This window comes from Protomyctophum parallelum (genome assembly GCF_964188405.1).
Source record: "Protomyctophum parallelum genome assembly, chromosome: 5".
NCBI lineage: Eukaryota > Metazoa > Chordata > Actinopteri > Myctophiformes > Myctophidae > Protomyctophum > Protomyctophum parallelum.
This window is the reverse complement of record NC_139702.1, coordinates 20,737,174-20,762,681: the sequence shown is the minus strand read 5'-3', so window position 1 is coordinate 20,762,681 and position 25,508 is coordinate 20,737,174. Positions and strand designations below refer to the sequence as shown.

Genomic DNA, 25,508 nt, shown 5'->3' with positions numbered 1-25,508 from the left:
AACAGGAAAAGTAGATACATTCTAATGTTTTCCAGGGTTCCAATAAAAATGTTTGGAACTGTTTTTCTTTTATTTATGTTTTACTTAAAGTGGGCAGAGGTAATTGATTACATTCACTCAAGTACTGTACTTAAAGCAGCGCTGAGTAACTTTTTAAAAATGAAATCTGTACACACGGTCGCCAACCTTAACGCATGTTCTCCAACCTTAATCTGGTCGTTTTGCGCATGTCGGTCCAATGGTATGTCGGAAAAGCGTGCACAACTGCGCACCCCACTCAAGTGGGGTGGCTGTATTTTGTCCCCCTGCTCTTCTACTGAGACATTTAGGTCATGTCAAAGGTCATATCTCACCTAGACACAGGATCTGACACAAATGTAAACCTCAAGGTCAAGATTTAATTAATTAAGTTCTAGTATCTCAAATGTAAAAAGGCCAGCACCGGGTTCAAATCTGTTTGGGGTAGAAGAGGAAAGTTACATTACAAGTAGACTACAGTCTTTCACTTGGGCTAAGCTAAACGGATAATGCAAAAAGGAATTGGACTTGTTTCCATTGAGGTCCTATGTATTCAATTCATCAACATCAAAATAACACTGAAATACAATATCATCAACAAATATAAAACACTATACAGTAACAGTACAGAGTAGAAGAAGAGGGTAAGGGGGGGAGGGTGAAGGCAGTTTATGCCATCACCTCGAGATGTGAGATTGACCTCCCCCTTTGGCCTCCTGATTGTTTTGAAGGAAGACAGCGATCCACACCTTTTTTAGGGATATGGTGTCAGGGTATTCCACACTTTGGTGGCAGTACTGTAGAAAGAAAATGTATGTTTGTTCTTTAGGTGGTTGTTACCAGATCGTTGTTGTCGCTCCCTCTAGTATTGTGCTGTGGGTGTCGCTCACTTTTGTGAGGTATACAGATATGAAGGTATTGGGGGCAAAGCCCCACAATGACTATTTTAAAAGCCAATCCAATTGATAATAATTGTTTAACCCTGTATTCCACGCTGAACCATCCTAGGCTAGCAACATGTTTTAGAAAAAGGTGGGTAATGGGCCCCAGGTCGAGAAGTAGTCGAATCAGTTTGTTTTGCGAGGTCTGAAGCTTGGTCTTTAGTCATATACAAGTAAAAGAGGAACCATATGTTTTGTCACTATTGAGAATAGTTTGTTACAGATACTACGTGTTCTAACCGGAAGCAAAAAAGTAGAGGAAACACTGCGCCCTCGTATAAGAAGCGCACAGGAAGCACGGCATTGGCAGTGCATCTTCAGAATGTGGATTGTAAACTGACACATTGTTTATTTTCCTCAGTGATGGCTCGGCAGGGGCACATTTCCTTGCTCACCTTCGTGGTAGCTCTGGGTAAGCTCCTAGATATATTCCATTTTAAGATTGACTTTGGGATCCACAATAATCTAAAATGAAAATGAAAATGAAAAAATAAATATAATATTTAGCATTGTACAGTATTACAGAAAAAAGGGTTAGGGTGTGCCTGGGGATTGGCCTATACAGTATGTCTTCAGGAAATGTTTCTGATGTTGGCCCATCTTTGAAACAAAGATTATGAAAATTGTGAAATTATGTGTTTAAGAGAGCCTATTGAAAAGCTGTTTAGAGTTAATATCCTAATTTTTAGTTTCCTGAAAATGGTTGTGTGCATAAGAGATTCATCATAGCCACAAAGACACTTGAGGTTTGGTTTGAAGAGTGGTTTGGTGGAGGAAACCATAGCATGAAGTAGACAGTAGCCTAAATAATGGAAGTAAAAACCACATATTTTGCAATACTCGCTGCTCCTTATTGCATTTTTGTTTAGATATTTGTATGTGCATGATTTGTAACTGCATGGATTAAAGTGATGGCAAAGTATTGGATGGGATGATAATGATTGATGAAATTAACATTTAATAAAATATCTCAGCTCATTTATCCCTCCCCCACAACCCTTCTCTCTTATTTTGTAAAATAGCAGTCATCTATGTTTCCTTGGCTTTCAACATTGATACAGCTAACCCAAAACCAATCCCCAACATCGATGTTGAAGAGGGAAATGATTTCTTTGGATACAAAGTTCTTCAGTATATCTCTGGCAAAAACACAGGGTAAGTATCAAATCCTATTTTAATACCACACATGGCCGTGCTTAGTGATTAGGAGGCCCTTCCTAGGCAAACCCCATAAGGCCCCTGTGTCGGGAGCCATATGGTATGTGGGTTGCAGACCAATTATAAAGGGTTGCGAGTAAACACCCCTTTATTTTTTGTTACCTGCCTTTTAATTTAAATTATTTCAAAAATATTAAAAAAGAATGAAAAAAAGAAAGAAAGAAAATAAATGAGTTTAAAACAAACTCAAATGTTTTTCAAAAGCATTCCATAAAATAAAAATAAGTAGGCTAATGAAAATAGAGGAAAAGGAAGGATACAGAAGGATAGTTTCTGTGGTATTACCACATAAAGTCAACTGGTATTATTGTTGAGATTTTCAATTGATATGGCATGAGTATTGACTTTCTGCATTGACTTTTTGCTTCAATAGCAATTACCACAATATAATCACAATATGATATCAAGGAATTTGGTCAAAACTATTGTTATATTTGATATTCTGGGACGAACTTTTCAGCCTTTTCAGTTGCAGCCTCCTCTCAATGTAACTCACTCCCAGCTCACAACATTCATATTGCAAGCATTATAAAGTTCGAATCAAAAAAGAGAAAGACAATGGTTTGTTACTTTTGTCATGGCTGACAATACAGACAATGCTGACAAAGTCATCTTAATCTGGGCAATTTACTGTGGAGTAAACAATGGAGTTAAATTCCAATGAGTGACACAATCTATCACAATGATTAAGTATAAATCATGCTTAATATTTAAAACTTGTCTTCCTGATCTACAGGGTAATGGTTGGAGCACCCTTCAAGAAAAATGGAACTGGAGCAGTTTGTAGTTGGATTCATGGCGAAACACACTGCTATAGTCCAGAAGGTAGATATAGGTCTACATATTGGATTCTCATAGCATATGAATGTCACTCTGATCATGCTACTGCCATTATCTATTTCCTTCCCAGCAGAAACAACTGGTTCAGTAAAGCTCTTTGGATTGTCTATCGCTGAAGCAGCCTCTCACTCCAAGTTTACTGTAAGAAAATCCATAACCTGTTACATACAAATCACATGCATTGTTTTCATGGAATAGAAAATATGTAGGCCTACAGTCCGTTTCCGTTTCGTCAACTCCTCTATGTGTCTCCGTCCTGTCTATAGACCGATTCACAGAGGGGTGCCCTGGGCGCGGCCATTACTGAGGTGTAATCCATGGAGCAGGTGCTCCGTAGGCCAGGTGTAGCTAATCAGTGCTGCTGCACTCAATGGTACACCTCAGTAATGGCCCAGGAAACCCTCTGTGAATCGGTCTATAGATCTGCTTTCCAAAACATAGTGGTGGACAGTAACAAAGAACATTTAAGTACTTAAGTAGTCAACATGTTTTAATATCAATTTATTAAGAATTTCTGACTTTCATAGACAAATATTGTACTTTTGACCCCACACAATTTCTAGGAAGGGAAAAAGTTCATTATTAATTAACCACTTAAGGCCTGTTTCAAATATAGTGAAAATTGTAGATCTACGCAACAGTTTTTTGAGGGCTATATCCAGCTTTAATGTATGTTTGCAAACTTTGTCCGACCTACACAAACATTAAATTCCCATTGACAATGAATGGATCCTTTACGTCATAGTGTCTGAGCAAATAGACATAGGGCTCTATTCATGTCCATGCTAAACCCCTTATCCCTAAACTACTTTGCCTTTTTTTGCTATTTTGAAAATCTTTTTTGAATACCGGTAGTTCAACTATCCGATCTACATCGACACGTTGTGAGCTTGTAGATTGGACGAAAATAGAGCCCATAGTGTCTATTTTACGTCATGATGATGTACGGTGATAAGAGTGCCACCCTCATTTCACACAGGTGTGATTCTTTTAATCAGATTTGTTTCAGCAATGCATTGAAAAAGAAAAGGAAATGTACTTTCTAGTTTGTACTTTTGCACTTTTTACACTTTTGAACAAGCATGTAGGCAAACTTTTGAATACCAGTACGTATGGCTACTTTAACTCAAGTTTGACAGAGCAGATGTCACTTGTAGTTGAGTAATATTTTCCCATAACTATGTGCGTATATATAACACACTAAAAATGAACAGCATTTGCTGTGTACTATGCCTCTGTTTTACAAATTCATTGTGATCAACAACCTACTTCCCTTTAAAACATTAAAGGTAGGGTAAGTATTTTTTGGGTCTAAACAAAAAGTATTTGTTAAAAGGGTAAAGGTAAAGTCCTATATTCTGATTTAATTTTCATATTCATTGCTCTAGACTAGTGTTTGTTCAGTAACAGGGTCTGTCAGAAAATACATTTTCAGGTGCGGGTTGCACATTTTATACCAATCATGATAGAGTACCCATTTATCAGCTTCAATTATAGTGTTCCAGTTCCAATTTTGTCTGCTCATTTCTGTGCGTCATCACTTCCAAACAATGTCACTTGTTTATCCTGTATCCTGTATGAGTTCTCTCTCCTGATTGGATAAAATTTGTATCCCAACCTGAATGCATTTTCAGTTTATTAAAGAGCTGGAGAGACAGGGAGACTCTAAAACACTTACCCTAGCTTTAAAATATTTCTTCTTATGTAGGCCTGCAGCCCAAGTCTAGCCCATGAATGTCATAAGAACTCCCACCTCAATGGTATCTGCTACCAGTTCAGCAGCCCCTTTCAGGACAGTAAGAACCTCACACCCACTTTCCAAGGTAAACAAAAGAATGATTTTTAACGATTTTCCCAATCCTTTTGTCATGTTGTTAGAAATGAACTTGTTCAGATGTTGTGCATTTATTTATGTCATAGCTAAAGCTAAACATATTAACATACTAAACTTACTTTCCATATTTTGTCTAGCATGTACAAAGCAACCAGTGGACCTTGTTTTTTTATTCGATGGATCAAAGAGCATGAACGAGTTGGATTTTGAAAAAAACAAGGATTTTATACTGGGCATAATGACAAAACTTAAAGAAAACAATGCATCATCTATCAAGGTTATTATTGTACTATAACATTCACGAAGCTGCAGATGTTGAACATACAATATTGTTTATCTATGTAATATTAATTGTATGCTACTGTTTCATTTCTCTCTAGTTTGCTGCAGTTCAGTTCTCCTCCAAATTTTCAACAGTTTTTAACTTCAATGAATATCAAAATGGGAGCGCTTCTGAATATCTTAAAAAAGAAAAACAAATGAAAAGTATCACCCAGACATATAACGCTCTAAACTATGTGTTGTGAGTGAAGAAATACTATTACATATTTGTTTGTTCAAAAGCTCCACCTACACTTTCCCTCTGATGATCAATGCGTCCAAGTTTGAGCATTTTATTTGATTTATAAAATCTGAACAGGTCGTGTTGTACTTGTACATTTGTTTCAGAAAAAACATATTCGAAAACCAAAATTCAGGCTTCACCCCTAACGCAACTAAAGTTGTGATAATAATCACGGATGGCAATCCAACGGACGAAAGACAGGACGAGAGACTCAAGATTATCGCCAAGTATAAAAGCAAAAACATAACTCGATTTGTCATCGCGGTAAGTTGGTTGGTGTTTAAACATACAGTACTTTACATTTTTAATTTTGGACTGCAGTAAACGCTAAACACTGTCATTACAATTACTTGCAATCTATTTGATCACCGTCATCAATGACTATGATTATTATCAAAGTTTCAATTTCAATAGTTTCTCTATGGATGATGTGTAACTTCTACCTTGATAACAATCATTACACTTCATCCAAGTTGTATTCTGTTGAAAGGTCAGCCTAGCTGTTACTCTGGAAAAACTTCAGGCTATTGCCTCAGAACCAAAAGAAAAGAACACATTCAAAATCGATGACTACAATGGACTTACAGGAATACTGAAAGACTTTGAAAAAAAGATCTATAATATTGAGGGTAATTTAATATTTTTTCCCCATCTCTTTGAACACCATAGAGGTCGACAATCGTCACAATATTTTTATTCGACAATACTTCTGAAGTATTGACAAGTGTACTATTTCATTTAGGCTCTAAAACAACATGGGCTGAAGACATGAAAGATGCAATGTCACAGAGTGGATTCAGTGCCATCTACCATAAGGTGAGTGAATGCACTGTAACCAACTGAAGACAGTTAACATACTCATTTCTGTCGGGTGGAAACCTTGTATGTCCAAAACTGTTCCTTTTTTATGATTATTTTTAAAGCATTTTAAAATAGTGAACAGATCACGATGCGTTGTGAGCTTGTAGATCTGCTATTTTCACTACTTTTGTATGACACCCTTATATGAGGAAATACTCATTTACAAAAAAAGAGGTTTACCTGTACATGTTTTATGCTACAAGTTACCAATGGATCTGATATGGCTACCTTAACGAAATTGTTAGCTCGTTGTGTTGTTCTTTCTTAAGTTAACTTAACTTGGTCTTGGCATCTCAAGACACACTCAGGCCAGGATATCACTGTCTTGCACTTCTTATGATTAAATACAGTTACGTGCAACATCTATGATTTAGCTTGTTACAATTAGATCTAGTAAAGCCATCTCTTGTTCTAATAATTATTAATGTAGGATGAGTAGAAACATGGCTTGGGTGTTAAGAGGATGCTGCTTAATTTCAGTATTATATCAATATGATATCAATATATCAACTGCATTTTCACCACACTGGTACAACAAATACACTGACAGACCACAAACATTGCGCTGTGCTTTTAACAGGATATCTTAGTTCTCGGTTCAGTGGGGACAAATACCTGGCAGGGTTCCATCAATGAGATTGACGGCTTGAAGGAAAAGAAAATCCAGGATGACAAAATGACAGAAGACTCTTATATGGGTATGAAAAAAATACAAAATCAGTCAAATACCTTTTTCTCTATTTGAGCCATTTTCTGTTTACTTAAACTTACAGGGATTTGTTCTATGCATAAACACATTTTGTGCATAATAATATACTGTATTGATCTATACCATTATACAGAATGCCATAGTGCTTCATGCACAGCTTGTTAATATGTGGAAACACAATGTTTGCATTCCGAAATCCGAAGACATCACCATACTGCATTTTGTTTCATTAAGCTGTCGTATTTTTTGTTACCACCTCTGCAATTTACAATGACTATGATTCCATAATTATTATGCAGGATACTCTGTTGCTGTTGGTGAGAAGAACAATGTTCCTCTTTATTTCACTGGTGCACCACGATATGAACACAAAGGACAAGTTGTGCTTTTCCAAAAAGCGGGCAACAGTTGGACAGTAGCAAGAAGAGTAGATGGGGAACAGGTTGGTAACTGTCTTGAGGAAATATGTTATTGGAGGAATGTTTCCCTTTATGAAAGACGTGAAGGAATTCATGTGTAAAAGTTACGTCTTTTTTTATTTGCTTTCATAAAGGTGTTTCATTGATTTTGTTTTAGGTACACAATGTAGACATACATTGGTATACACTATATAGGTATAGGTAACCGTATCAATATGAATATTTCAATTCTTATCTGTATCCAACAGATTGGTTCATACTTTGGTGCAGAGCTGTGCACAACAGATATCGACTCGGATGGCAACACTGATTTCGTCCTGGTGGGTGCACCATTGTTTTACCAAGCTCAGGAAAAGAGAGAAGGTCAGATCTACGTGTACGCCCTGACTCAAGAGGTGGGCTTTGATATGAATTAAGACCAACAAATCCAGCATGGCAATATTAGCATGATCTTCTCAGACATTTTTGAAAAGATGATTGAAAGTGTTTAAAATAAATAAATGAAATTATTTAATCGTAATCACCTATTTTTTCACAGCTGCAACTGGAGAATGGGTTGAAATTGTCTGTGCCGTCTCGGGGGAGATTTGGAACGACTATTTCCTCTGTCAAAGATCTGAATGGAGACAGTCTCAGAGATGTGGCTGTTGGTGCTCCACTTGAAGATAACAACAAGGGGGCAGTATATATTTACCTAGGTGACAAACACAGTGGAATACAAAACACTTTCAGCCAGGTGAGATGGTCATGTAAAATCCACAAAGTTCATGTAAATCTGAGTGGAAATTTGTAGTTTATTTTCCCAGAGAGAACAGCAGGACACCCTTGATGTAAGTTCTCAGGGTCAGTCTAGAATCTAGATCATGTATCATGAGACAGAATTTTGCTTCACCACTGTTGCATCATAACCTTCCTTTGGAGTAGGGCAGGTGAAAGGTTGATTCAACAATATTAGTAGCAGTGAAAACACCATGGCCTTCTTTTCCAGAGAATCACAGCAGAGACAATGAACCCTCAACTGCAATTCTTTGGACTGGCACTTGATGGGAAAATGGACCTTAATGAGGATGGACTGACTGACATTGTTGTCGGATCACGTGGAAGTGTCAACATCTTCAGGTATTAATAAATAAGTGTAAATAATAAGTCAGTATGGGAGGGAGAAAAATCACTCCCTTTCCACAAAATGTCATCTTTGTGAGATTTGTGTAATACAGCCCAATAGCAAATGTACAACATTTAATAATCAGCCAATTATGTCGTCAAGATCCAAGCCAGTCTTAAGCATCTCCGCGCATCTGCACTTTGATCCAGAAGAGATAAGCATTGAGGATATAGCCTGTGTGGGTCATCTACAAGCAGATCCTCTACATATGGGTACCGTACGAGCATGCTTTCATATGACAGAATCAACCCAGAGCAAAACGGGTAAGAACCATGTCCAATGATTGGAATGACATTTTTAGGTTTTGGTATAATCATAATGTATATAAAAAAATCACCTGTTGGTGGCACTATAACAGGCCAATGTGAAAAGGGTGGGATATATTCCTCAGCCTAGTAGGAAAGTGCGTGAAAGATTTCAAGTAAATTGCACACTGCGTTCATGATTTGAGGCTATTTGTTTAAAATCCTACAAACTTTGAAAGCCAATGTTAGCCAATTAGGAATATGAAATATCGGACAGATCCGTCTTGAACACATGACTATAGAGATAGTGTGTAACGATTTTCAGGATCTTTGGCCAGAATCTGGAGGAGTAATATAAAAAAAAATGTTTTTCAAAAGGCAGAGGTTCATCGTTGGCATCCAGGGAGTGTGTGTGCAAAATGTGGCATTGACCGGGTTAACGGTGCCCGGAGATTAGCTGTACACAGACGGACGAACACACACACACACACACAGACGCACACGCGCACACACACACACACACACACACACATACACACACTCACGGACGGACACACACGGACGGACACACACACACACACACACACACACACACGGACGGACTGGTGGAGACAAAAATAACTGGACGTAAATGTCCATAGAACACCACAAATACTTCAATATAATGTGTCTAGCTGTTAATACTGTCTACCAGACAGTAAGGGCTCAAATTCAGACATTGTATAATTGTGTACCTTTCTAGGGGCAGTGCCAACTGGACTGAACATCTCCTACACACTGGGTGTGGATCCAGAGAGACACATAGCCAGAGGTTTCTTCGACGAAACAGACAAAGCATCCTGGAATCATTCTGATGTGGTGTTGAAGAGTGAAAAATCCTGCTTCAATCACTCCGTCTATATGCCAGTATGGTGATACAATAGCTTTACATTATATGCACTGATGAGGTGTTTTATAAGGCCTGTCAAATCAGCACCCAGGCAAATCTGAACATGCAGGGTGACATTTTGCGTTATTTCACGTTATCAACCTATTACATTCTAAACTACCGTATGTCAGACGGTACACAGAACCTCTAGCATTAGGCTATTGCCACATTAACCCTCCCTGTTTTTTAATTGGGAATGTTAAGCATGTTTTTTCTCCTTGCAGAAATGTGTGGAAGACACGCTATCTCCCATCAAGATCAGATTAAACTTTTCTCAACCTGAAAGCCATAAAGAGACTGCCACCCTGAATGTGGCCAGCCTAAGAAAGGTCGATGTTTCGGTATGTACAGCAGCAAAGACAGTGATTCCTACATACTGTATTTATATGCCGATATGTTTATTAATAATTTAAAATCATCAGATAATAAAAGAAAATGTTCGTCTTATAGGTACCCTTTCAAAGGAACTGTAGGCAAAATGATACTTGTATAGCAGATCTTGAGGTGGACTTCAATTTCAGGTATGTTTATGACAACTACTGTCTCAACATCTTCTGGCCGTGACCCCCCAAAATAATCATATTTGAAATAGAGACCCCCCCCCCACCGTGACAAGCACTTCATTTGAGGTATTAAAAAGGTCTTAAATTCACACTTTACAGGTTGAGAACCAATCGTGTTCAAATTGTGATTATGGATTACTAGCCTGTTGAGAGAGACTGACTATATATATATATATATATATATTTTTTTTTTAGCACCCCAACAACACTGGTAGTAGTACATATGGACAGATTGAATGTGACCGTGGAACTGTCCAATCAAGGTGATGACTCCTACAACACCTACCTCAGCCTACATTACCCACCAGGACTCTCATTCTCCAAGATGGATCTTGTGACGGTGATATACGATATATCTTCATATGATATTTCAGCACAATTCAGATGTCGCTTTCTTTTCTGAGATAGCAAGAATACCGAGTTGGAGAGAGAGTATAGGGTTAGGTGTACTAAGAGGTGAATGTACTAGCAGGATTTAATTCAAGGCAGAAGGCATGAACATCCTGTAAGGAAATTATTTTAGATAATACTGTAGCTTTTAATTATGACTTGTTCGCTGGTTGTCTAAATACTTCCCTAAAAGCACAGGCAATTTCAACTGAGCATGACAGTACTGCACAGTATCTCCTATGTTTGAATCTATTTGGCTTATTGTGGTGTGTTTCAACTGGTTTCAACAGTCAACAAGGCCAACTTTGCATAGCTGCAAGGAACTTGAAGGTGTGATGAACAGAACCACATGTGGTGTCAGCCTTCCTGTTTATCGCAGTAGATCTGCAGTAAGTCGCTGCTTCATAACTAAAATGTTAAGAGTGAAACTTGTTGCTTTGTGAGGGAGTATGATGAATGTAACTTTAGGTTGAAGTGACATCACCACTTTGACATTTCTCTGCAGACTTTCATGAAATCTAATCTAGTGTTAATGTCATTGCCGATTTTTCTTTCAAGACAACATTTAAGGCTCTTTTCCGCATCCTCGGTGACTATGCATGGGATGACACAATGTCAATGACCATTACTGGAAAAAGGTAGGAGCCTCGTTACAGTAAATAATTCAGACATATACTGTACAGTACTGTCAATTATATCCCCTGCATTAATAAAATCAATTAATGAATCAAAATGAATTGTTTGTAAATCCCTTTTCATTCTCTTTGTTGAAGTGATAATGACAACTCGACTAGAGGCTCCAAGACCAAAACCATTCCTGTACAATATGAAATTAACGTAATGGCTGTAAGAGTGTAAGTATAACATTAGTGAATTGGTCTCATATTTCTATGATAAATATGTATCAATATTGTGGTTTTACACATCCTTAACCTTTCAATTTGATCAATTTCTTAGAAAATCTGTCAGTAGTTATTATACAGTAATTTATCTATTTTTACACAGGAATGAGGAAACGATGACCTTTCTCAACTTTACTCCAGAGCATAGCGCACCTAAGTGGCTAGTGAATGTCTATGAGGTATAGTAGTAGAAAGAAGGTGAAAACTGAAAAGTAGGCTCATTTCAAGGAAACAGCGCTTTAAGGTTTAAACGTTCATTAAATGAGTAGTTTTCTATCAAATGTTTTTGTTTTTGTCGCATTCCTAAGCCGATAATTTGATGACCGGCAGAGTGGAATAATAGAAGCAAAGAACAATGGGATCCGAGAAATGGAAGAAAAATTCACCCAGTTGGAGAAAAAGAAAAAAGTTGAGATAGAAATAGAATTAGAAGCCCTTAAGGATGACACAGACTTTGAGGAAGCACGCAAGGACACAGAACTACTTATCCGCTATAACCGGATAAAAAACCTCCAGAAAAAAATGGAAGAAAACGAACACTCGTCAAAGTTGAAGCAAAGTCAGCTCACTGATGAGCTCACAAAAAGAGGTGAAAATGCCGAAGAGAAATCAGGAGGGCCTGAACAACATGATTTGAACCAAGAAACAGCAAATCCTGAAAGCCGTCTGTGTATATCAAGTTTAGAACCTCCACTCCAAACAACCCCGGCGCCAGATCCCCCCAGCATGGGACAGCCACAAAACAGACACATTGCTATCCTCAATAGGACTCAAATGGGAAATACGTGGATTGGAAAAAACTCTTCCCAAATCACATGTTCAACACATCAAGTGCCAGGACAACAAACGTGCCATGGAGCTACTGACTGAAGATGAACTGGGGTTCCCCAGCCACATAATAATTCACACAGGCACACACAGTCTGAAACCGCACAGAAGAGAACACAAACTTTTTGAGTCTATCAAAGAAGTGATAGAACCAGCCAGCTCGACTTTTCCCAACTCAAAAGTAGTCATATCTGCAATGCTACCCAGAGGGGATATCAAAGATGATGACATCAACACCAATGCACAGATCTCCAGAATCTGTGACACGAAGCACAAAGTCTACTTTGCAAAACACCCAGACCTGGACGGCAGCAGCCTGTGGGACAAAGTACACATCAGCAAAGCAGCAATATCAACCTTTGCAAAGAGCCTGAAAGACACCGCATTCGACCGCACCCTGCACATATCCTACAGAAGCAACTGGCCGATGAACAACTCGCCTATAAACTACTCTACACCCAGAAGACACCAAGCAGCATCCAGAGGACACCACCCTACAAACAGGACCCCGCCTGCATCCAGAGGACACCACCCTACAACCAGGACCCCGCCTGCATCCAGAGGACACCACCCTACAGCCAAGGCCCCCCCTGCCCCACCCGGAGGTCATGCCAGCACACCACAGGCAGGCCCACCCCCCCTCATGCCCACCACATACTACACATACCCACCACCATCCACGCACATGCAAGCACCACCAACCACACCCCAATAAACTTATGCCCAAGCTCTGAAAACAACCACTCCCAGCCCCACACATGGAAGAATCACACCCTATGAGCACAACATGCATAATGAGTTCATCAACATGCTCAATGAGCTTTACACCAACTGGTTCCAGTCCAAAACTACTAGTGGAATATAATTCCAAAATGGATTACAAACCTTATAGACTCAGCGAGCACAGTCTTACGATTGAGAAATTCCCCCATAGACAGACCTGGCTCCCACAAGAAGACAGACTATATGCACCCACTGCACACAAAACGAGGTAGAGACTGAGCTACCGTCTGCCGACTGTACCAAGACATCAGAGACATGTACTTCCCACGGATTACAATCACCAAAGGAGAGTTTGAAAACCACCACATGTTTATAACATGTTTAAAACATTGAAATACTGCTGTCAACTTTCAAAAGAAAATGCACAATCTTTTATAGTCTCACAAGATAGTATTAATCAAAGTGTTAATATAACACAGCTCTGTTTACATGTTTATCTTGAAATGACCCAGTCATCAAATTATTGGCTTAGTAATGCGACAAACTGTGTGAACTACTCCTTTAACAACCGTGAGCAGACGAGACGAGTTTCCTGAAGAAAATGTAACACAGTAAAAACTTTGACCTAAATGTACCCATACAGTCCAATCTGTAGACATTTCACAGTGTACGGTAAAGGTGGATACTGAGAGGTTCAATGTGTCACGCTGCCCATAGGTGAGGAACTTGGGATTCAAGGCTTTGCCTGTTAGTGTGACCATCCATATACCAACTAAACTGGAGCATGACTTTGAAGTGAAGAACTATCATGTCTCGGTGCAAGAGGTAACATGTTTGCCATTATACATATCTGTACTGCCATGATCTACCGGTATTACAATTTATAATTATTAAGTCTTGTTTCTTTTTAAGAATAAAACTCAATGCACAGACCACCAGCCCATCGCCAGCAAAACAAAAACATCTGGTGTAAGTAAAACCTGTTTTATTTAATATGGAGACATTCTAGCATGAATAACCTATACAAAATAACTTAAATAAATCATGAAATAATTTTGCTCTGTTGCAGTACTGCTCTTCAAACAAATCTTGCAGATCCATAATGTGTGAAAACTTTGTTCTGGACAAATCAAATTCAGTTCGCTTTAATCTATCAATGGAAGTAGAATTTAAAAACCTCAAGCAATATACAAAGGTCTGTATCTTAAATAACTATTTGAAGCACAAGTCCAGATTGATCGTTTACTGGCTGGCACCAAAACCTCATTCATATGCTCTCACTTCACAGAGTATTCCTTTACCCAAACACTTTACTGGAACTGGAGAAGTGGTTCAGTTTAAAAGCTTCATAGAATTGACCTATGATAACAAACGTTATGTCCAGGCTTCCGGTAAACATGGGGTGGGTTATTTTATTTTGATCTCCAAGCAATACCACACTCCACACTACGAATTTGTCATCATGTCTAATTCCTCCGGTTTGTATTTCTTACAGATTAACGACGATTCTATAAGATTTCCCCAAATACAGGTAATTCATTTAAATTAATTTGTTTGGAAGAAAGTACTTAACCACTTTCAACTTTGAATCCCTAGTTTGGGCATGTCATAAAGGTAAACATTTCCATACCGAATCAATTTCACGACGCTTTGCATCAAGACGTCACGTTCTGTGAGCTTGTAGATCATCTAATTTTGTTTATTTTTTTGCAATAGGGCTCAACTAGTGAGCAATGCAATGGTTACTATTCAATCTACACTCACATGACCTTTGGAGCAATTTATTCTGTAACATAAGACATATTACAGAGTTTAATATTCACAAATTGACAACCTATTCCCCCTCCAACAGACTGATGTTCGTATTGAGCTCATTGTCCCCCCAAATAAAGAGCTGATCATTGGAGCAGGAGCTGGAGGTGGCATCTTGCTTCTACTGATCATCACACTGGTGATGTTTAAGGTGACTGCACACATCATCCAAGGGTCTCAATTAAAACATGATAGTACATTAAAAACTCTGTCCCTGTCCCTGTCCCCCCCCCACCACACACACACACACACACACATTTGTAAGGGCTAGACACACAAGTTATTTTTTGACAGTAAAAAAAAAAAACTCTTAACGTAATGACTTTGTGCGTCTCCTAAGATGGGTTGCTTTAAGAGGAAAACACGTGAGGATTTCCAAGAAGCGGTAGATAATGCCAACAACTATGATCAGCCTCCTGTGACCACTGCTTCAAAGGACCAACCAAACACTGATGGACCTGCAGAAGCAAACCCACTTCTAGCTGATGGTGAGAAGGGAAATGGCAGCACCCCAACTAGCAATGCAGTGTAGTGATCTGGTAAAACATAAGGCATTGCTACTGTTACAGCACAGCAAAAGACCATCATGCTGGGATCTGAATCCTTTATAATCACCCTGTATAAGTAAATCCAATTTAAATGTTTTATTTATTTTAGAAAGATCTAATCTTTCACTCAATAGGGACATCACCCATTGCATGGTCGTGATGACGGTTGATTTTGCATATTCTATGCGGGTGAATGGGGTGTTTTGGAGTTCTTGTTGCCATGTACAGTATAACAATTTTTATTATATTTTCTTATAGCTTTTGAATAAATATTTGAAGTTTTTCAGAAGAGTTAGAAGGCGTTTTTAGAATCTGCAGTCCTAAATGTGTTAATTTATGATTATCAGTAGACATCTTCACCCCAGTGTGTACTATGACTAACTAGTCAAAATAAAACTTGTACTTTTTTTGTACGTTGTGTCTGTACAAATACTGAACAATGTGTCTGGCACCATGCCATTGTGTCATTTTCAAATTAAATTTGAACTTTGTCTGGATGTTGCTGTAGGGCAGAAACTTCTCTCTCTCCATATTCTTCTTTTTTTGTAAATTAATGCCCTACTTAATTATACTACAGCATCACACAAGTATCGAAAGTAGCAGATCTTGCAAGCTCAAAACGTGATGCATTTTAAACTCATCAATCTGCTACTTTTGCCATTTTTTATTTGAATCCTGAAAAGTAACAGTTTGACGCATGTCAATAAGTGTTAAGATACATACATGAATAAATCTGTTTCTCTTTTTAATATTGGGTTGCTGTACAAAAAAAGCTTTATTCACCGTTTGCATTTTCATTATGGTTAGCATTAAACATGTGGATGTGTGCATATAATAGGAAGAGACATTAAAGGGGGTGTTTTTGTTAACTTAGTTAAAAGAAAACACTACACTAAAAAAATAAAACAATAAGTTCTATGCCAATAGTAATCAGCTATTGCCATTTATACAGGTTTTTTGTAAACACAAAATAAATGTTCAGGTTGGGATAACAAATGTATCCAATGATAGAGAACCCCACAAAGATTGAAATCTAAGGGCCGATTCATACTCCTATTTTACAGCTGTTTCGGCGCTGTAGTACCGAAATGATTTCGGCTCGTCAGAATTTTTCAGTAGCACCGAAGAGCCGACTTTAGGACGGTACCCACCCCCCGAACCTCAAATGACGTCAAATTGTAGGCTTTACAGCGCCGAACCGACTTTTATTCGGCTCTAAAATAGGAGTATGAATCGGCCCTAAGTGTTCTGTATGCATTCTCTCTCCTAAATTGGTATCCTGACCTAAAGAGATGGAAAAACCATACCATACACTCTATAGCAATAATTGCAATGGGAATATAGAGCTTGCAATGAGAGTTCACTCATGCTGTTTAAATATAAATTTTCCACTCTATTTTATTCCAAAGGCCTATAGCAGGGGTGCCCAAAGGTATACACACACACACACACACTTAAACACCAATTTCCCATTCCAAGTGGGTTTGTCGTCTATTCTATGTAACACCAGTGCCGCTATTCCAAAGCCCCCGCAGGACGCACACAGATACATTTTAAACTATTTTCAGCCAATGGGTAATAACTTTTTTGGTAGGTAGATCTTGTTGAGCTGGTCATTTTGAAAGTAGCTTTCAAGTCAAGAAAGTGTGGTCACCCCTGGCCTAGAGTAATGCAATCAGTATTTATGAACAGTGCTTTCTCCCTATTCTATACTTTGACGTCCAAATGAGCACCATATTATAGCAATGCCATTAGCACTTTCCCAGTTAGCTTACATTTCTACTCGGAAGCTGTAAATTAATAGTAATTTTGGTGGACAACTATTATGCCTCATTAACAGACTGCATCATACATCTATCTTGGTAGATTGGAGGTGGAGAGGATGGCAAAACATGTACCAAACTACTCTGATAATAGATTCATAGCTAATGATATATTGTACTGTAGGGTAAAGGCATGGTTATCTTGAATTGTGACACAAAAAAGGGAAGAAAAAAAGATCAAAATGTCTATACTAAGACAGTAAAGCAATGGTATAAAGCAAGCAAAATCAAATTAACTTCAAATATCTAACCAGTGGCATATTGTTCAAATGTTTAAAACGTTGATATTATTCCAGGGTTACTGTCCAAAAGGAGAGGCAGTAGGGTCTAATGTCTTAAAAAGGTTTTTAATGGTGCTGAATGGTGTATCGTCTCCATTCCCATTTGCAGACTTGCGTTGTTGACAGCTTTGCTTCATTGCTAGTTGGGTGTGAGGTTGTGTTACTGGCTGGATTGGTAGGCTGTGGGTACTAGTGGTGCTCACCTGGTTCTCAGTAGGATATGCCGCCCTGGAAGCAGACCCAGTTGTTGTCCTCTGTAGAGCAATGGAGTGAAAAAAGGGACCATGCTTTGTTGGAATCGTTTTCTCAGTAGACGGGGCCCGTGGAACTAAAGACTGGTTGTTGAGGGAGAGGAGAAGAGGCAATAGGGGTGTCAAATGTACGTAGATAACACTTTTTCAATACCACATGTTGAAAAGTACTGAATAAAAATCAGACTACAATCAGATTTTCAATCCAAGGCTGCACACATTAAATAACTGACTGTTACTTAGCTTATGTGTAAAACTCCACAGACCTGTCACTGTACAGTTCTGGGTCCATCCATGATCCATTACATTGTATATTGCTTCAATTAAATGTATTCATGCTGTACATTAGTGCTCAACAGTCAACATAACAATTAGACATTTTAATATATTTTTTGCATCAGTTTATACATTTATAAAGATGCAATTTAAGAATTATAAACCATCTAAAAGAAATCCCCATTGTAGAAAAATAAGACATAAGATAAAAGATTACTTTATCTACCACTTGAACATCTCACAAAATAGCAGATCTACATTTACAACCTCACAACGCATTGCAAGTCTCGCAAAGTGAGCTTGTAGATCTGCTATTTCTGGTGAAAAGATTTGGTGTAGATGGAAACAAGATCAGACCAAGTACAGGGCCAGCTCAGGTTAGTAAAGTGAGGTTTACAATATCAACCTGGCATTGCTGAGGAGGTTCACTCATTGACAGGCATGGTGAAGATTCTACTGGAAACCTCACAGGCTCATCTTGCATCGTCTTCTCCATCAGCTCATCTGCTTTCTTTTCCTCCACTTCTCCTTCCTGCTGTTGTCCTATTAAGGTGGACCTGTCCTCATTTTCACATTCTGAAAGGCAACCAAAAACGTATAATTAATAACATAATTTTCCCCTAAAGGACCACAACGGAAACAAGCCTGCCGGCTTTCTTTCCGGTCTGTATCCCTTAGAATTAGATTCTAAGGGATTTTCAAGTGTTCAAATCAATCAATAATGATTAGGCCACGTCATCAGTGCCGATACCCAAGGCGGGGTTGGCGAAAGGGCCTTTCTGTGTGGAGTTCTGTGTCCCCTAGGGTAGGTACCCTCACAAAAAACATGCAGTAATCCTGGTCTCTAAACTACCTCCACCTGATGGAGGGGAAAAGAACTGGTCGGAATAATGTGTTCCTTCCACTCGCTACGTCCGGCCGGGGAAACTCTCCCCTGTCAGGTGAAAAGAAGCAGCTTGGACATGCATAGAAGCGAGCATGAGGCATCCCCAGGTTGGCAGAGGAAGTGTACCGCACAGGATTACATTAGATAATTGACGCTGGGTGAAAAAGAATCGGTTGCAAAATCGTCGGATAGAAATTGAAAGAAATGAATAAATACATAATGATTAGGGGTGAATGCTGAATGCTCATTAGCCACAAATTATACCTAAAGAGAGATTGTTCTGGATGTAGCTCTGTGGTTCCATGTCTTCGTGGTATGGACTCAAGTGGATGAAGAGGGTACTCAGAACTGAATTCGTAGTAGCTGCCATTGGTGATACTGAAATTAAAAATATATATATAGAAATAACATAGCAGCAGAAGTGTGTAAATAATAGTATTAGTCTCTTAAAACAGTGTAAATCCGGATTCTTACCTATGTGTGATAAAGCTTTAGGTGGATGCTGGTCAGTCAGGGTTCTGGGGCAACTGGATTCAGTGGTGTAAACTGGAATGGTGGACTTCTCATTGGGGGTCTCTGATGAAAGTCTACAGGCTCGGCTCTCTGACTGCTTTAGAGTTTGATTTATATTCGGATTATACTCAGTTGCACTTGTGCATTTTACTTTTTTACTTTTACTTCTAGGAGGGGACTGAGAGGACTGTGGTGCTGCTGGAATATCGGTGTCACTATCGCTGGTGCTATCTGCGAACAGTCTCTTTATACCTAAATGAGATCCATTTTGCTTACAGCCTCCTGAAATTGATGTACAATGAATTGGCTCGAGTGGTTTAGTCTGCTCAGGTGGTAGTGGCACAGAAGGCTCACATGGAAGGCTGAAAAAAAGGCTGAGGAAGGGTCTTTCAGTGGCCTCACCAGATTCAACCACAGGTCTCATAGGAGTAACTTTCTCCTTGCAGTCTGTAGAATTTGGAGCAGCATAAGACGACTGACTAGAATCTTGAGGAAAAGAGAGCGTCGTCAGGGAATCTGGTGTTGTCTGTACGGAAGGTAAGATCTCACCAAGTGGCCTTGCAAAAAGGCTGTGAAAGGGTTTAGTTATAGGCTTAATACTATCAACCGCAGATTTGACATCTTGGGTCATCGTTATCTTGCAGTCTGCGTCATTAAACTTGACCTGAGCTTGGTCAGGTGATTGTGTGTTGTCTGTCAGGCACAATGTGTCTGAAAATTTACATTTTGTCTTTTTGTTTTGTTTCAAAACACATTTCTGTGTGACAGGGTTTGTAGAAGAATTCTGACATGTGATATGTGCAGCAGGAACAACAAGTGCACTTTTACGGTATGCAACAATCAAAGAAGGATCCAGTGACTGCATTGGTTCTCCTTGGTCAGATGGTGCACAGGGACGATGAGATTTTAGCTGCACAGAACATTTGGGCGCAGAGCTCTGACTAGCTAGGTTTAAGAAAAAGCTGTGAAAAGCTGTTTTATTCTTACTCTGTGCAACTACAGGTGCAAGAGGGAGAACACCTTTAATTGTCAAGCCATCAGAGCAAACTGCAGAATTATTGGCTTGTAGGGATTCTATAGGCTCCGTAATATCCGTTGTTAGATGTGCAATTCTTTTTATGAAGTTTTTGGGCATAGAATTCTGAACAACAGGAACATGGCTATCCTCTTTGGTGATGGGAGGCTTTTGGAACGTTGAAATGTTCCCAACTAGCTCTTTAGAGCCGACAGAGGTATGGGGAAGGTTGGGCTTTGTAGTTGAAAACTGTCTGAGGGGGCCATGGCTGGCTGTCTGGCCCATGGCCCGTCTTTCTAGGGGTATGGGTAGGTTTGATTCACTCCCAGAATTGTCAGAGTAAAATACGTTTTCCTTGCAGGTTGCAGAGTATCCTGGAGGGTCAGGGATTTCTCTGGTTGATGGTGCCGTTTTTGAAGACAGAGGAATATATAAAGTTCTACTGCTTGAGCCAAAAGAAAGGCTACACTTAGAGGTTTCTTCTGATTTATAGGACTCAAGAACAGCATTTACAGAGTAGGGAACTGCACTTTGGTTTGCAGAGTTTGAAGGACAATTAATAGATGATGTCGATGGAAAAGAAGGGACAGTGGATTGCTGGCATTCAGGGGCACCAGGGAGACTGGGGACGTTTTTGATGATTTGAGATCCAAGCACTGCTTCAACTGAATAAGGTACTATTTCATCATCACTAGGGTGGCTTGAGGCAAGACTGTTGGATAGGGCAGGATCTGTGTCATACTGCGGAACACCATCCTTTTCTGTATCAGCTGACACACCAGCATGACCCAAGGTAACCTTCTCGTCATGTGCCTCTGATGAGCATTTGCTGTTGTAGAAATTAGGCCTGGAAAATCAAAGGGTGGAAAGAAAACTTATTGTGGTAGGTAGAACATGATGAACCCAAAAGAGCATTGTATCACATACATATAAATCACTATACTATATTTGCACTGATTGGTCAGTTGGTGTACCAGCCCTAGGGTTTATGCGTCAGCTGACCATTCAGTATAAGCTTATCACTCCTCTTCCCAAGCACAAATACAGGCTGGGGATGTGATCAAAAATATTTGCCTGTACAAAAGTACAAGAATTATAGGCCACAATGTGAAGCGGCCTGTTATAGCACCACCAAGATGCCAATTTGAGGCAACATTTGTACCCAAATGCAAAGTTTCATGTTGATCAGTCCAGCGGCGACAGAGATTAGCTGCTGACAGACACATAGACAAACGAATGGACAGGAGCAATCTTTTTTTTAATAAAATAAAAATCTACAGCCTTCAACCTGGCAGACTATCAGAATATGCCAGTACCTGATTGGATCCAGCCGTATCTCAAGCTTTGGGTTATCAACAGCAATGTTCTCTGCAGCAAGTGGCTCCTCTGTCTTTGACTGACCAGGTTCATCTAGTTGGGTTTTCTTCTGAATTTCAGCATAATCCAATTCCCTTTGTAATGCCTGCAGAGAATAGACACTTAACTTAATTGCTTTCAGCACAGTTGTCATATAATATATATATTATATATAATTTTATACACACCCCATCCAGCAATCTTTGTGTGAGGTCAGTAAGGGGCTCATGGGAAAATCTGCATTCTGCTCCATTAAAACACTTTCCACGGGCATGGAAATGCTTACAGGGAAAGGAATGTAGCTCATTGGTTAAGGAAATTATTTCAAATTTCATTTATCAGTTAATAATATAACATTCTTCACTTCACTTACGTAGGCCAACTTTACCACAGGATTACTTATAGATATTTTATATTTTTAAAGGATATTGTGCATGAACGGGCAGTTCTCTCCATTTTGGCACCATCCTTGGATATAAAATTTGCATGCTTCTTTAAGCATGTTGTTGGTCATATTCTGAACATGCGGCAATTGACATTCATCTTTCTGTAAACAATGAAGAAGAAACACACTGGTTAAGATACTGGTGAATATGAGCATAGGTAAATGCTAAATAAACAAAAATTAAACAAAAAGCACTGCTGGCTTTGTACTAGTAGCACCTTTGAATTGACAAATCTAAAGCCATTTACAACTGAACATAACCTGCCTTCAGGCATCTTCCACGAAGAAAATGGCTACAGATCCACTGTCCCTCCCACTCCACAGCATTCTGGTCCTTGAACTCCTGAGTCATGTGCTACAAGTAAAGCATTCAAAATCATTTATTACAGTAAATTATATATCAGAGACTGGCATAGTCTGATATCGATACCAGCATTTTAGGCAGTATTGGAATTATAACAACTCTAGCGTGCGCGCATGCACGCGCACACACACACACACACTTTAACATATATTATATTATGTGGGTGTTACCAACCTTCTTGCCACCTGTATTGGTGCCTATGCGAGAAAAGTCCTTTCTGTTACAATAAGTCTGTTGCTGCCCATGTCTGGTGAAATGACGCCCTCTATTGTTTGGACGATGCCGATTGTACTCCTCTTTATGTATCCATGTCCTGCTCCTCTGTTCCTGCTGCTGTTGTGGGTTCTCATGCTTGTTATGTTTTGTTCTGAAATCTACCTCTGGTCCACTATTGGTCTTGTTCAGACCAGTATCTCTGCTGTGGATGTAGTTCTGTAACTGTTGGGTGAAACCAAGGCTTGGTTGCTTATTATAGTTGCCCATACGATTGTCTTTATGGCTAAATGATTTCCTGGTTTTGTGACCCTGCCTCTGTAGAACAGAAATAGAAGACATTTAGCAGAATGCACACAGCGACCATGAGTGAAAGTCAAATGTCTGAAGTAAATAGGAAATTATGGCAATCATTTTGAGACCCAAAACAGTTAAAAGGAAAAGTGATTTTCTAAGAAGAAAGATACACCCGCACACTGAGTATCTACTCGGTTTTGAGTTTTACTTTTAAGGCAACGTTTCGGTCCCTCCGGACCTTCTTCAGGCATGCCTGAAGAATATTGTAACGTTTAGCACCTTGAGCTGGAGTCGAACCCCGATCTCCAACTCAGTAGACAAGGCAAGCAACAAGCCGTGCCAAGAGAGCTAGCTCCCTTGGAGGAGCAAGTTACGGCCAGGTCTTTTGCAGGGTCGTTACACTACCCCCTCCTTTCTGAAGGAGCCGCGGCTTGTTGCTTGCCTTGTTACAATAACAACGTTACAATATGGTATTGCAACTCTAGATTAATCCCATTATTTAAAACATCTAGTGTTGCAAATCGCGACTATATTTATACAATCACTACAAAGCCTGTATAGCCGTTATAGTCATTATGGGCATTATGGCATAAACATAAAGAAGTTGAAGGGTACATCTGATGATATAATGTTGTGTTGCTCAAATGTATTATTACCTAGGACCATTTTCCTATGTATTATTATTGTTAGTATTATTTGTACATCTTGTTAAAATAATCAACAAGAAAACATGAGGCTAGTACCTGTGGCTAGACCTTAATAATAACACACACAGTGTGTGTGTGTGTGTGTGTGTGTGTGTGTGTATATATATATTTTTTTTTTAACAGTACAGTACCCTTTAAGGTAGTAGTGCAGTAGTCTGAATGAACTGAATTGCTGTTGTACTGTATGTGTACGTGTACCTCATTATGGTGTCCTCTTATCTTCTCATTGGAGGCGTTCAGCTCCCTGCCACCACGATGCCGTTGTTGTCGGACATGGACAAAGCTTCCGTCATGATCCTTTTCTTGGCTATTATAAGGCACATGCTTGCTCGGTTTCCTATGGAAATGACATACACATGAAATGAAGCAAATAATGACAATACCATAGTACTGAAATAGGCTTGATTCTAATTTCTAAATCTACCTACCTCTGTGGGTGGCCGCGGTGGCGTGATTCATGGGGTGCTGTCGCTGTGTCATCTGTAGCAGCCGTTGTAGGCAGACCCTTGAAAAGGTTTGCGAATGCCATTATTGTTTTTCTTGACGCGTTATTACTGCAGCCATAGCAGTGGTCGCAGCATTAAATATAAGATAACTTAAAGTCGGCAAAACATAACTTGCATAACTAATTACATACAATAGCAAGTATTCAGGTGTCAGACATAAGTACACGCGCGTGAAACGCACACGAAATTGGTGCTTGCTTGTTTTGGTCAATAAATGGTCAAAAAAGTGAAAAATACAAAATGTGATTTTGAGAAAGAGGTATCGAATATCTCCAATATGTTACAGTAACGTAACAGCGTGCATGGCTTGTTGTTTACCCCTACTTCCGTGTACGTCAGGTCAGTCAACACCCCTAAAAGACGTCCAACAATGGATTGAAATGCCGAATAGCGCCCACTACTGGTCATTGGAACACAACCACCGTAAAGACTAATCATTGTGTATATGCCTGCAGCCCTGCACTATACCTGCATCGAGTGATCTTGGTACATAGAAGTTGATCTATTGAAGAATCTGACAAAGTACATAATTTTTGTTTTTGTTTTGATTGCTGTATTGTTGTACTGTTCTTTCTGCTTTGGCAATGTAAACGTATGTTTTCTCATGCCAATAAAGCCCTTTGAATTGAATTGAATTGAAATTGTATCACCATTCAGCAACAGTCATTAAGACATGTGAATCCCTTGACTCCTTCAAAACCGCTCTCAAAGGGCACCCACGGACGGCTGCAATTTGAAACTGGCCCCCGTAAAATCTGAATCCCCCCACCGCCCCCCCCCCCCCTTTTCCCCTCGCTATATGTTTCTTTTCCCTTTTTGCTTCCTTTATGATGAATTCCTGTTCTGTTCTTTGACTATATAGAAGTGTCTATTTGTACGTCTCTAAATGTTTTGATGAATTGAACATGCATGGTGGACCCTCTTGTAAACAAGTGTAATGCTTAATTGGGTCGTCCACTCACAGTTGCAGTCTTTGCATTGAGTTTGTGCTTGAAATGTACTGTCATTCTGAACTGTTAATAAATATTTCAATCAATCAATCAAACCTTTCAGCAGAGCAGCCATT

The 25,508-nt window shown here is 39.2% G+C and overlaps 2 protein-coding genes across 5 annotated transcripts; one reads left to right on the top strand and one right to left on the bottom strand.

The window, feature by feature from the left end:
• The first annotated feature begins 1,288 nt into the window (after positions 1-1,288).
• On the top strand, positions 1,289-16,162 carry LOC310859068 (integrin alpha-X). 3 transcript variants are annotated; one of them, XM_083765439.1, is made up of 31 exons: positions 1,289-1,371; positions 1,982-2,114; positions 2,914-3,002; positions 3,091-3,158; positions 4,726-4,840; positions 4,989-5,128; positions 5,232-5,374; positions 5,521-5,680; positions 5,907-6,045; positions 6,159-6,232; positions 6,858-6,975; positions 7,286-7,428; positions 7,654-7,800; positions 7,944-8,141; positions 8,394-8,524; positions 8,673-8,833; positions 9,558-9,721; positions 9,968-10,084; positions 10,194-10,264; positions 10,502-10,646; positions 10,987-11,085; positions 11,255-11,334; positions 11,470-11,550; positions 11,702-11,777; positions 13,867-13,974; positions 14,062-14,118; positions 14,219-14,344; positions 14,438-14,551; positions 14,645-14,680; positions 15,002-15,112; positions 15,302-16,162. In XM_083765439.1, exons 1-31 carry the CDS (start codon positions 1,323-1,325, stop codon positions 15,491-15,493), a joined length of 3,585 nt encoding a protein of 1,194 aa, XP_083621565.1. In that variant the 5' UTR covers positions 1,289-1,322; the 3' UTR covers positions 15,494-16,162. The 3 variants fall into 3 exon arrangements, with proteins under 3 accessions (XP_083621565.1, XP_083621563.1, XP_083621564.1); XM_083765437.1 differs by having other exon boundaries at positions 3,088-3,158; XM_083765438.1 differs by having other exon boundaries at positions 1,296-1,371; positions 1,985-2,114; positions 3,088-3,158.
• Positions 15,382-24,749, bottom strand: LOC310859069 (uncharacterized protein). 2 transcript variants are annotated; one of them, XM_083765441.1, is made up of 12 exons: positions 24,365-24,749; positions 24,135-24,273; positions 22,894-23,250; positions 22,617-22,710; positions 22,340-22,453; positions 22,099-22,208; positions 21,871-22,016; positions 19,501-21,401; positions 19,291-19,404; positions 18,547-18,716; positions 17,817-17,948; positions 15,382-15,497 (listed from the first exon to the last, which is right to left on the bottom strand). In XM_083765441.1, exons 1-12 carry the CDS (start codon positions 24,463-24,465, stop codon positions 15,477-15,479), a joined length of 3,399 nt encoding a protein of 1,132 aa, XP_083621567.1. In that variant the 5' UTR covers positions 24,466-24,749; the 3' UTR covers positions 15,382-15,476. The 2 variants fall into 2 exon arrangements, with proteins under 2 accessions (XP_083621567.1, XP_083621566.1); XM_083765440.1 differs by lacking the exon at positions 15,382-15,497 and having other exon boundaries at positions 17,498-17,948.
• Positions 24,750-25,508: the final 759 nt, after the last annotated feature.